The sequence below is a fragment of the Alexandromys fortis genome, unplaced genomic scaffold (genome assembly GCF_014885135.2).
Source record: "Alexandromys fortis isolate MF-2015 unplaced genomic scaffold, M_Fortis_MF-2015_v1.1 scaffold_44, whole genome shotgun sequence".
Classification (NCBI taxonomy): Eukaryota; Metazoa; Chordata; class Mammalia; order Rodentia; family Cricetidae; genus Alexandromys; species Alexandromys fortis.
Genome location: NW_026067921.1, coordinates 9,656,509 through 9,669,374, shown reverse-complemented (window position 1 = coordinate 9,669,374; position 12,866 = coordinate 9,656,509). Strand labels below are relative to the sequence as shown.

Genomic DNA, 12,866 nt, shown 5'->3' with positions numbered 1-12,866 from the left:
CCCTGCTTAGATAAATCCTTTTCAGAAAGAAGAAAGTCCTGTAGCCTCATCTTCTGGACCAACAGCTCCTAGCTATTCAGCCCTCAGGGCACGATAGGTGCTTTAGACTGAATTCCTCCAGCTCAAACAGCCTGAGGCACTGCAAGCCCAACATTTTCTCCCCTTGGATGAACCCTCTATGGAGGCTAAGCACCTGCCTTTGGCTTTCCAGCTCAGAGGTACCCTGAGCCATACCAGCTTTTCTCATTTTCCTTGCAAAGTAAATTGCCGCTGGTGGGAGGAGCTAGAGTCGGGGATGGTAAACAAGTATGTTATGTCTCTAAAATGATGAGAGCCCAGAGCTCAGCCCGTCAGTGAGAGCTGACTCTGCTGAGGGGTAGCTCTGTGAAATGCTGACCGGAGAAGCACCAGGTATGCTGGTGTCTTTTCACTATGAACTAAATGAAATTCATTTCAGAACCAAACCAAACAAAACAAAACCACTGCAAAATACCCCGGGGAAATAGAGAAAACACATGCAAAGTTCGGGGTCCCTGACTTCTCCTCGTCCCTCAGATTCTTCAATCTCCCGTTGAGCTTTTTCTCTCTGGGAGATTGACACAGAGGAAAGGAGAGGGCAGTTTTCTCTCAACAAGATTTATTGTTCATTTTTGTGGTACATATGAACTGAACCCAGGACTTCATGCATGTTAGGCAAGCACTCTAATGCTGAGCTACACACTCCTCTCTAGATGAATTTGTATAATTCACAATACATTCGATGTCCTCACCCTTCACCTAGTTTACTTCAGGGTGATAAGGGTCAAACCGTAGCCCAGCCGGTAAGGATGGGGAATGAATGGGCTTTGCTCATGAGCCGGGACAGGGTATACCTTATGTTTCTCTCAAATACAGGGTGGGCCTGGTAATCTGACAGCCTTGGCACCAACCCTCACACTACTTCCTTCCAAACATGTAGTCTAGTCCAGTTTTGACTTACTTTTGAGACAGAATCTTGCACTTGAAATCCTCCTGCCTCAACCTCTCAAGTAACTGAGATTACAATGTATTTAATGAGAAAAGGAACCAGGAAACCAACCAACGCTTTGATTGCTCAGGCTCAGCCGATCACTTCAGACAATCACAGTCAAGTGGCCTTGCACACGGCTGGCATTTCCCTGCTTCCCAGCCTGGTCTTGCTTCCTGAGAAATGGGTGCTTAGTCATCTGTGGAGATGACTCCCCTGTGCCCTTCCCCTCTGCCTGGTCTGCACTCAAGATATACCTGCCCTGGTTCTGTTTTGTGGATCTAGACCTTTGACCCAGCCACTGCCCTTGTGATTGTCCCCCAATCTTTAGACTGCTCTACAGACAGACTTTCTAATTTCTCTTCTCCCAAAGCCTAAATACGTCACTCGGCTAGGACTCGAGCTTCCATGACCGATTCTTTCTTTCTTTCTTCCTTCCTTCCTTCCTTCCTTCCTTCCTTTCTTTCTTTCTTTCTTTCTTTCTTTCTTTTCAAGGCAGGATTTCTCTGTGTAGTTTTGGAGCCTGTCCTAGAACTAATTCTGTAGAACAGGCTGGCCTTGAACTCACAGAGACCCATCAGCCTCTGCCTCTCTGCCGCAATCGCTCGGCCACCTGACTCTTTGGATGTCCTTCTGTTATACTTTGCCACAGATGGGGGTGGACTTCTTGCTCATCTACCTTTCTAGCTCCATTAAATCCAAGGCAAGGTCTAGAGTGCAAGTCTATGTCAAGCTCTCAAGTCATCGCAACTACAGCAACTACACATGGAATGACAGCCACACCTTCATTTTGCTACTAAAGTTTCCTAGTGGGACAGTTACCGGCGTTTAGAGCAGAACGCTCGCTCATCATACAAGTCTACTGTCAAAGCATAGGCCCAATGAGCAGCAGGAAGCCCGGCGGGAACAACAGAGAAAATGCACACCCAGCAAGGACAGGAACTGAGACGGGACTGGCAGGCTCGCCCACGGTGTCTTGGCCAGTGATTCTCAAACCTGGGCGTGGGGCACTGTCACCTAGCAGGCTTCTCTATTGTTTGGTTTGCTTTGGAAGGCTTCGGGGGAGGAATGGCAGCAGTGTGTCACTCTGAAACCTCAGCTGGTCTGGAACTCACCACTTAGCCCAGAATGTCCTTTTTCTTCCCCCTGGTAGTTCTCCAACTTTATTTGAGATTCAGTAGGTTAGTTCTCATCCACATTGACTGTCTGTAGATTTTTGAATGTGGTAACAGGCACGTAAGTTACCAATGTGTAGAGCTTGTTTGGTGAGTCGTCATCCTCATGATGTTTTCTGGACAAACGTACCTGGATACAGTATGGAACATTCCTTATTCTTTTGGCCCAGACGGCTTTATTGAGCCTGGTATGAATCCGCACATCTGGAGTCCCCATATCCTTCATGACAAATTTCCTTATTTCTTTGAGTACCCTAGGGGCACGCTTCTTGAAGCCCACACCTCGGATGCACTTGTGAATGTTGGTGGTGTATTCTCGGGTCACCACCTCGTTGATGGCAGAACGGCCCTTCTTCTTCTCGCCACCCTTCTTTGTGGGAGCCCTTCTGCTGGGCCCAAGCTGGCAAGGGAGTCCTTGAATTTAAGGTGATCCTCCTGCCCCAGCCTCCCCAGTGCAGAGATTACAGGCATGAGCCAGTATGTCTTGCTTGGAGCATTTTTAAAAAGCACAGACTGCTGAGTTGACCCCTAGAATTTTAGATTTTGTAGGCATGTTGTGTGGCCCAAAGTTGATTCCCTTTTTCTTTTCCTATTTATTTATTTAAAAAAAAATCTTTTCTCATTTTTACATACCAATCCAAGTTCCCTCTTCCTCCCTTCCTCTCGCTCCCCCCCCCCCACCCACTCTATTCACTTCTCAGAGAGGGTAAGGCCTCCCATGGGAAGTCAACAAAGTCTGATTCATCACTTTGAGGCAGAACCAAGATCCTCCCCACTATATCTAGGCTGAGCAAGGTATCCCTCCAAAGATAATGGGTTCCACAAAGCACTGGGAATAAGTTCTGGTCTCATTGCCAGTGACCCCACAGTCTGTCCTAGCCACACAACTGTCACCCACATTCAGAGGACCTAGTTTGGTCCCATGCTGGTTCCCCAGCTGTCAGGCTGGAGTTGGTGAGCTCCCATTAGCTCAGGTCAGCTGTTTTAGTGGGTGTCCCCATCATGGTCTTGACCTCTTTGCTCATATTATTGCTCCTCCCTCTCTTTGACTGGACTTTGGGAGCTCAGCCTAGTGCTTCATTGTAGGTCTCTGTATCTGCTTCCATCAGTTGCTGGATGAAGGTTCTATGGTGACATTTAAGATAGTTGTCAATCTGACTACAGGGCAAGGTCAGTTCAGGCACCTTCTCCACAATTGCTTAGGGTCTTACTGGGGTCATCTTTGTGGATTCCTAGGAATTTCTGTAGTGCCAAGTTTCTTGCTAGCCCCATAATGGCTCCCTCAATCAAGATATCTCTTTCCTTGCTCTTTAGTTTGTTACCATCATCATCATTTTGTGAGTGGGTCGGGGAGCTGTGGGTGCATGCACGTGTACCATCAGCTCAGGTGCGGGAGTCAGCAAGGTTGGCTCTAGTCAGGCCTGGACAGCAGGCACTTTCACTGACAAGCCATCTTGCCAGCACACATTTGCTTTCCTCAGGCACCCAGACATGTGACAGTAAACTTTAAAATACAAATATTTTTAATTTTAGTGAAGTCTGCTTACTTTTTGTCTGCTTTTATTAGTCCTGATTTTGCTGTAAGTTAGGCACATTACTGCAGTGGATCAGGCTTTGAGGGCCTTCGAAGGCCTAGCAGGTCCAGTCCCTGACCTTGAGCTTTGCAAGCTTGTATCTTTTCATTTGGTTTTGGTTTTTTAAAACAAGATAGTCTGTGTAGCCCTGGATGGCCTGGTGCTATTCACATAGTTCTAGTGCTTGGGAGGTCAGCCTGGACTCCATAGTGAGGCTCTGTCCATTTCAGTGAGAGAGGGAGGGAGGGGGCCACACACACACACACACACACACACACATACACACACACACACACACACACACACATGGAGGGGAGAGAGAGGAGGAGGAAAGGAAGAGGAAGAGGAGGGAGGGAGGGAGGGAGACAGACAGACACACAGAGGGAGGGGAAAGAGAGGAGACAGAAAAACAAACAAACAAAAAGGAAGGGCCAGTGTGATGGTTTTTATGTCAACTTGACATAAGCTAGTGTGGGTGGATATTTAATCACACTGGGAACCCTGAGTTAGTATTTATGTTAATTAAATAAAATTAACCTTGGGTAAGGAGGCTGAGTTAGCAACTAGTTCCAGAAAGTAATCCTAGAGCCTCAGAGGGCATCTGGGAGAAATAGAGAGGTGCACTAGAGGAAGTAGGGAGGGATCCCCCCCCCCCCCCCCGTTTCAGCCTTTTCTGTTTTGCTGGAGTAGAAGGACAGGCCATTTGGGGAGCTGCCAGCGAGGAGAGAAGGTTAGCTGGTTGCTACTCAACCTCTCTGAGCTGGCAGGTTTTCACCCAGCCTTTAAATCTTGAGTCTTATTTATGAATAAAACAATAGAGATTTAGTTAGAGCGGCCTGCAGCAGCCGCAGCAAGGCCCGTGCCTGCAGGAACAGAATTTCTGCAGGCTGTGGTCTGAGCAGCCGGGCCACTGCCAGAGAAGCAGGCCAGTAACGGTGATGTTGCAATTGCTGGCTGAAATAGCAGTAGATGAAGGTGCAACCACTGTGTGGAAGATAAAGCAAGCCAGTGTTGTCAGAAAGGAGGGAACCTCGAGTGAGAAAATGCCTCCATGAGAGAGGGCTGTAAAAAGTCTCAGTTTGCAGCAAAGTTCTTAATTGTGGTCCCTGGGGAGGACCCAGCCCATTGTGGAGGGGGCCATCCTGAGCTGGTGGTCCTGGGTTCTGTTTGTTTGTTTGTTTGTTTGTTTGTTGTTGTTTTGGTTTTCAAGACAAGGCTTCTCTGTGTAGCTCTAGCTGTCCTGGAACTCACTTTATAAACCAGGATGGCCTCAGAACTCACAGAGATCCACCTGCTTTGGCCTCACCGAGTGCTGGGATTAAAGGAATGAGCCACCACTGTCTAGCAGTCCTGGGTTCTTTAAGAAAGCAGGCTGAGAAAGCTATGGGAGGCAAGCCAGTAAGCAGCACCCCTCCATGGCCTCTGCATCAGCTCCTGCCTCTAGGTTTCTGTTCTGTTTGAGTTCCTTTCCTGGCCTCCTTAGATGATGAACAGCAAAATGGAAGTGTATGCCAAATAAACCCTTTGCTCCCTGCTGTGGGGGTAATGCTTTTGTACACTGTGAAGATCTGTCACTCACATCGGTTTATAAAATGCTGGTTGGCCAATAGCCAGGCAGGAAGTATAGGCGGGGCAACCAGGCTAGGAGAATCCTGTGAAGAGGGAAGGCAGAGATGCAGTCGTCATCCAGAAGCAGAGGAAGCTGGATGAGAATGCCTTCCTGAGAAAAGGTACCAAGCCACGTGGCTAAACATAGATAAGAATTATGAGTTAATTTACGTTGTAAGAGATAGTTAGTAAAAGCCTAAACAATAGGCCAAACAACTTGTAATTAATATAAGCCTCTGTGTATTTATTTGGGACTGAATGCTGTGGGACGGGATGGGACAGAAACTTCCGTCCACACCTCCCCAACTTGCTTTTGGTCATGGTGTTTCATCACAACAATACGAACCCCCTAAGACAGCCAAAGAGATGGCTCAGCAGATAAAGGCACTTTGTCACCAAACCTGCAAACCTAGGTTGGAACTGAGTCCTGGAAGCTGTTCTTTTACATATCCATATCCTTGCATGTGGAGGATCTCTCTCTCTCTCTCTCTCTCTCTCTCTCTCTCTCTCTCTCTCTCTCTCACACACACACACACACACACACACACACACACAATAATTAGTTGTTCAAGAATATGAATATACTTCACACTTCTAAGCTGTACTCAGTAAGCAGTATACTGGAGTGAACTCTAATAAAGATACTAAATCTATGTTATATACTCAGTAAGCAGTATACTGGAGTGAACTCTAATAAAGATACTAAATCTATGTTACTTTCCCCTTATTTTTGGTGGTGCTGGGATTGAACTCAGGGCCTCAAGCCTACTAGGCAAACCCTCTACCAGTAAGCTATACCACTAGCCCTCAGAATTTTTGAGGGGAGGGGTTCAAGACAAGATTTTGGTGTATAACAGTCCTAGGTGTCCTGGAATTAGCTCTGTAGACCAGGCTGGCCTCAAACTCACAGAGATCTGCCTGTCTCTACGAAATTAAAGGCATGAACCACCACTTCCCGGCTAGCATCTTTGATGAACCTATTTAATTCTTATTATATATATATGCTTAAAAAATTTTGAGACAGTGTCTCACACTATGTAACTGAGGTGGGCAAAGAATTAATTCTGTGGCCCTTGTTGGCTTCAAACTTAAGACTTTAACCTTTCAGTATTATAGGTATGAGCCACCATGCCCTGCTCTAATTTACATTGTGAAGAAGATGTTCACTATTGCTCAGGGTGACCTGAAACTCCTAGTTTCAAAGAGGTGTGTTAGCCTCGGCCTCATAAGTGCCACCATCCCCAAAGCCTATATGTTTTCTCTTTTCATACTATGATAGAAAGCAATATGGTGTGTAAGCATTTCTTCTAAATAGCAGGTACTGTTTAGTCAAAGGAAGCAGTTGGGAACTAGAATAACTTCGTTTTAACACTCAGTCTAGTTTAATCCTTTAATCTTGGTGTCATTCATAGCAATGTCTTCCTAGTCCTTGTTTATCCTCCTCAGACTTGTCCATCCTTGTCCTCGGGCCAACACTACATAGGAGCTGAGTCAGAGGGATGGCCCCAGGGACTCCCTGGGTGTTTCTCTGATCACCACCTCTTTGTTCCTGGATTTCTAACAAAGTCTAACCCTCCACCCAGTACAGGCCTCATTCAGGAAAGAGGTATCTCAGAAAGTTGGGTCAATAGGTGAAAAAGCAAGAATAGGTAGAGGTGGGAGGGTCAGAAGTTCAAGGCCATCCTTGGTCACGTAGCTAGTTCAAACCAGCCTGGGATACAAAACAAAGCAAAGCAAGTGGGAAGGAAGTAGGGGTCTGACTTCTCCCTGTTATCACAGGGAATGATGATGGGGCCAGCACCCTGATGGACCAGTCTCCATGCTGGGAGAAGGGATGCTGGCTACAGAGTGAACATAAGGAAGAAATCTGTGAATGGCAAACACATGCACTGTGTCCATGCAGGGCGTGTAAGATGCCAGGTGTTCAGAAGAGATGTGGTGAGCACCAGGTCAGGAGCAGAAGAAGGCGCAGTCCCTACGAAGGAGAAGTTCGTCCCATCCCTGGTCAGCTCCTTCCCCCAGGGAGTTCCAGCCTGCTGGTTCACACAACCTGGAATAAACTGGGGATGCTTACAGGCAGCTCACTCAGCTCACCGTGGTCTCGACATTCATAAAGAAACACAAAATATGCTTGTACCATGCAATGTTATTTTTTGGCGTCTTCTCTCCGTACAAAGAACACCAGTAAGGTACCTGTCGTGATTCTTAGCTTCGTGCCACCTCTTCCAAGCTCGCTCTCACAAGGGATATGAACAAAGTATTGGAGAACTGCACGTGACTGACGCATGCACAGAGTTTAAGCTTTGCCAGTTCAATGAGATGCAGTAAAAAGCGACGAAAGAGCACTTTGCAATGACCACATTGAAGGGGATTCATATGTTGACAAGGATTCGTCTGTTGTCAAGGCTGTAGGAGAAAGGACATTGCCTTAAGTTTCTGTTGCTGTGATGAAACACCGTGACCAGGGCTGGAGAGATGGCTCAGTGGTTAAAAGCACTGACTGCTCTACCCGAGGACCCAGGTTCAATTCCCAGCACCCACATGTCTGTAACTCCAGTTCCAGGGTACCTAACACCCTCACCCAGGCATACATGCAAGCAAAACACTAATGTATATAAAAGAAAAATGAAAGAAACACCATTACCAAATGTAACTTAGGGAGGAAAGGATTTATTTGGCTTACATATCCCAGCTCAATTACAGTCCCTCACTGGAGGAAGTCAGGGCAGGACTCAAGCAGAGACCTCAGAGAAATGTTTCACACTGGCATCTCTCCATGGCTTGCTCAGCTTGCTTTCATGCTTTTTAAATATTGATGTGGGAGTGTCATATATCAATCTGTTGATTTCATTGGTTAAGTTATAATAAACCAGCTGCTTGGCCTCATGGCTTGGAACATAGATGGGAGGAGTAAACAGAATAGAATTCTGGGCGGAAGAGGAAGTGAGGTCAGACTCTGCTCTGCTCCCGGAGAGACCCGACAGCTCTGCTGGAGCAGAGACGCCATGCTCAGCTCTCCCAGGCAGCTGCAACCCACGATGGACTTAGGCTAGAATCTTCCCGGTAAGCGCACCTTGGGGTGCTTACACACATTATTAGAAATGGGCTAGTCCAGGTGCGAGAATTAGCCTGTAAGGGCTAGAGTTCATGGGCCAAGCAGTTCTTTAATGAATACAGTTTGTGTGTTGTTATTTCGGGCATGAGCTAGCCAAGCGGCCGGGGTGTTGGGGACGCAGCCCCGCCGTTCCTATTTCAACAAAATATCTTTTTATTTATATATACGTTGATGGTCTGCATGCATATATGTCTGTGTGAGAGTGTCAGATCCCCTGGAACTAGAATTACAGACATGTGGGTACTGGGAATTAAACCCAGATCCTTTGGAAGAGCAGCCAGTGCGCTCAACAACTGAGCCATCTCTCCAGCCCACTCAGCTTGCTTTCTTATACAGCCCAGGACAACCTTCCCAGGGGCGGCACCACTCACAGTGGACCAGTTCCTCCTACATCAATCATTAATCAGGAAGATGCCCCACAGACTTGCTGACAGATCGGTCTGATGGAGGTGTTTTCTCTCTTCTCAGATGACCTTCGCTTGTGCTAATTTGAATGGGGAGCGAGTGCATCCCTGTATGAACGAGCATTCATGACATGAGTGTGGCCATGTCAAGGGTGCCAGTGCTTCCGGCTCAGGAGCGGCCAGGTCTTCTCCTGGTAGAAGAAGTTGACCGAGTAGAGATGTTGACCATTGGCTGACGGTTAGCTAAAGACAGAATGTGCAAAAAGTATAGAGCTCAGCTTCCACCGCAGCGATGACTGGGCAGCTCCCTGGGACTGCTCTTGACAGAGACCCACATAGATTAGCTAAGTCATAGCCTCCTTTGTGCTATCCTGGCTGCGGGAGCATCTCCATCCCAGCACACATCCCACCCCATCACAGCTTACATTACTTGTGTCTGTCTGTCTGTCTGTCTGTCTGTCTTAATCTCATCTTACTTCCAGTCAACTTTCCAAGGTCCAGCTGTGAGGGCTGTGGCAAAACTGAAACAAATAAAAACCAGAAAACCAACTAGCACAGGCATCATCTTGCAGTTTTGAAGGCCATTCTGGCAATAGAAGCCTAAAATTTGAAACTCTGTAACCTCTAAGCAATAAATCTTCCCCTCCCCCCCCCCCCAGTACTGGGAAGTGAACCCAGGGCGTTCATGTGAGGCAAGTTCTCCTGAGCTAAAACTTCAACCTGCCCCATAAATAAATATGATCCAGGTCTGGATTTAACTTATTTAAATCCTCTGTGTTTGACACAATATGTACATACAACTCACGATAAGAATATCAAATCTAAAGTTAAACTGTGAACGTACTAGCCCCGAAAGTGTAAAGGTAGCAGTTGAAGGAGGCAAGAATCCCGACTGACCAAAACTGCTCTGCATGTTTGTTAATCCCACAGATGAGAGGAGGAAGGCCACCAACCCAAACCATGGCCATGTTAATCAAAGCATGCAGTTAATTGAAGCAACCTTTTAAAATTGTGTACATGGGCTGTCTCTCCCTAAAGGTGGGGATTCAAGAGATCAGCACTGTACCTGGGTAAGATGAGGGTTTTTATAGTTCAAGTTCAAGAGTAAGGGGGTCTCCAGATGGAGCATTTGACAGGCAGGGTTACAGAAACGGAACATAAGCATGGCAAGTTGGTCATAACAATCTCTTGAAACAAAGGCATGTTTGCAAGGTGGTCATAACAAGGCCTGCTGTCCAACCGTAGCATTCCCGGGTGAATGCCGTGACTTTGGGCCACCCTCTGGTTGCCATGTGATCCCCCTCGGGGAGAGCCTCTTGGGAAAACTGCTGATGCGTGTTGAGTTGCTGCCTGAATGAGAATTTGGGACTGTTAGGAGGGATGACTTAAGATAATCATTATAAGAATATTGGGGTCCTAAGTGCATGATCTAAGAGTGCCTGTTTCCTTAGAGTTTGGGTAGGAAAGGGGAAAGGGAAAATCCATAGCTGTTTCATAAGGAACCCAGACAAGAGGAGATTCTTCCCAAATTCGACAGGGTGAGATATGCCAGTTTACGCTATAGAGAAGAAAGGGTCCCTGAACCCTTACATTTAGAGCTCATGTTAGTCTGGGAATGTGAGGTCCCCAAAATTTAGTAGTAGATCTCTAAAAGCCACAGGAAGGAAGACAAGGTGTTCATATTATCCATCTATCTTCATTACTACTCTTTTGCTGTGAGGAGACACCTTGACCAAGGCAACTCATAAAAGAAAGCGCTGAACTGGAGGCTTACTTACAAGGTCAGAGGATGGCTGGGCCTGGTATGGGCTCTTGATTATTCAGAGCCAACCTCTTGTGACACACCGACTCCAACAAGGCCGCTCCTCCTAATAACTTCCCAAACAGTTCATCAACTGGGAACTAACCACGGAAATATATGAGCCTCTTGGGGGCCGTTCTCATTCAAACCGCCACACCATGCAAGCATTGACCTGACAGATGGGTGGATTTGTCTTGCTCTGGGAAGAGTCTAATTTGCTCAGTTCCACAGCCCAGTTATCCTGTCATGAGAGTCTTTCATTAGCAGATGCTCTCATGACTTTTAATTGTCTAACCTGTGCCCACTGACTGGCAGGCAACACAAGTTTTAAAGACAGGAGAAGCAGTCAAGCAACGGCCGTACACAGAGAGGTCCCCATTTTGGGAGGCAATCTATTTCCTGACTGGATAAAAGTAGGCGATTTTCACCTTTAATTTGTGTTTCTTTCCCTTTTAATCACCTGCCTGACTCTGTAGGCAGGTTGTGAACCACTCAAGCAAAGCTACAGAACAAGCAATAAATTGTGTTCTTAATGTTTGAATGTCAGGGCTAGACATCCGTAACTTAGACACTTGTTAAATTAAAAGAAAACAAGAATCAAACGGGAGAGAAAAACACTTAAAATTCAGATAGCAGCGGAGTTAGACTCTGATTTAGAAAGCAGAAACAATCCAAGGGCAAGACCTAGCAACATTCCTTCCGATTCCCGTGAGACTGGATGGAAAACGCAGGAGAAACAGAAAGGGGGAGAGGAAAAAAGATTCTTTTCTTTTTTTCTCCAGTGGCTGCAAGAGTTTGGTTTTGATCTACAGACTCGAAACAACAGGAAAAAGGAGGGAGATTGCAAGGGATACCTTGTTTGTGGCTGGCGAGGGCACCTGCTTCTCCTTCGCCTTGCCATCATTTTCGTCCCTGGCGAAGCAGCCATCTGCTTCGATCCACTTTCCCCCAGGGAACTGAGGCCTGGCATCCATCAGCCTCACCTGTGTATCCTCTGCTATCCGCGGGGCAGACATGGGGGTCCGGCTGTAGACCAGTGGCTCTCTGACCACACTGGCTAGCTCAGCTGGCCATCAGCTACAGACTTCAGGATGAAAAGCGTAGAAAGTAGTGACGGCACTTTTAGCAGTTAGGGGGGAAAAAGGATTTTTCTCACATTATCCTGGCTGGTCCTAACCTCAGGGGTCAGTCAGGGTCAAGGTGAAATGTTTCCAGGTTTTTGGCCTCTTGTCCAAAGAGGTGAAAACAAGGCTCACACAGATTGACAAAAGTCGCAGGAAAGCTTTCTCTGTAGCACAGTGATAGTACAGATTGTAGAGGGATGTGCTAGCAAGACTGACAGCGGGCTACATAAGGGCCCAGCTATGGTTTGGGTCTTCCTTTTATGGGTTTCAAGAAAAGGATGAATTTGGTTTCTAAGGGGCATAATGAAGGTAGTTCTTTGTTCTGATGTATAGGATATATGATGTTCCTACTGTTCGTGCCCATTCCCTTAATACATATTGGGATGCTTTCCCCATATGCATATGCATGGGATGGGCAAATAGGGGAGTCCCCCCGGAAGTTCACTTGTAGACACAGCTTTGCCTTACTGAGCTTGCACCCCAAGTCAGCTCAGGCCAGAACAGCCTTTCTGCTCTTCATACCTGGATGTATTGGGAACGTATGTGTGATGGTTATTAGTGGTAGAGAAGCCTGCACTACCGTTCAAAGAGGGGTGTTCATGTGGCGCAGTGCAGGCAGGGCCCAGCATTGCTAGGTGCACTGTTCCGAGAGGGGTCTGCTCACCTCGTATGCAGCTAAAGGAGGATTACTAAGGGGGGGCGGGTAACCCCAGACCAGATAGGTTTGCCAACCACTGATCCCTTTTATTTGCCGGAGCAGAGGCAGTTTCCACCGTGACTGGGGGTGTTCTTACAGGACCCTGTAGACATGTTAAAACTCTTAGGACCAAAACATTTTAAAGGTGGCAACATTACTGTGTGTTCGCATATAAAACAAGAAATGTAGGGCTGTTCTTCAAGAGGAATACAGAGAGAGCACCTTCTCGAGAAGAATGCAGGAGACCCAAAAGCCCTGGTTTCCTTTAAGGAATGATGACTACGGAATGAGAGAGATAGAGACAGCCTCTTTCAGGGTTAGACACATCACTGTTTATTTTTTTAATATTTATTTATTTATTA

The 12,866-nt window shown here is 46.8% G+C and overlaps 1 protein-coding gene across 1 annotated transcript; it reads right to left on the bottom strand.

The window, feature by feature from the left end:
- Positions 1-2,188: 2,188 nt before the first annotated feature.
- On the bottom strand, positions 2,189-11,699 carry LOC126501210 (60S ribosomal protein L31-like). Its single transcript, XM_050141758.1, has 2 exons — positions 11,538-11,699; positions 2,189-2,581 (listed from the first exon to the last, which is right to left on the bottom strand). Exons 1-2 carry the CDS (start codon positions 11,697-11,699, stop codon positions 2,189-2,191), a joined length of 555 nt encoding a protein of 184 aa, XP_049997715.1.
- Between the last annotated feature and the right edge of the window lie 1,167 nt (positions 11,700-12,866).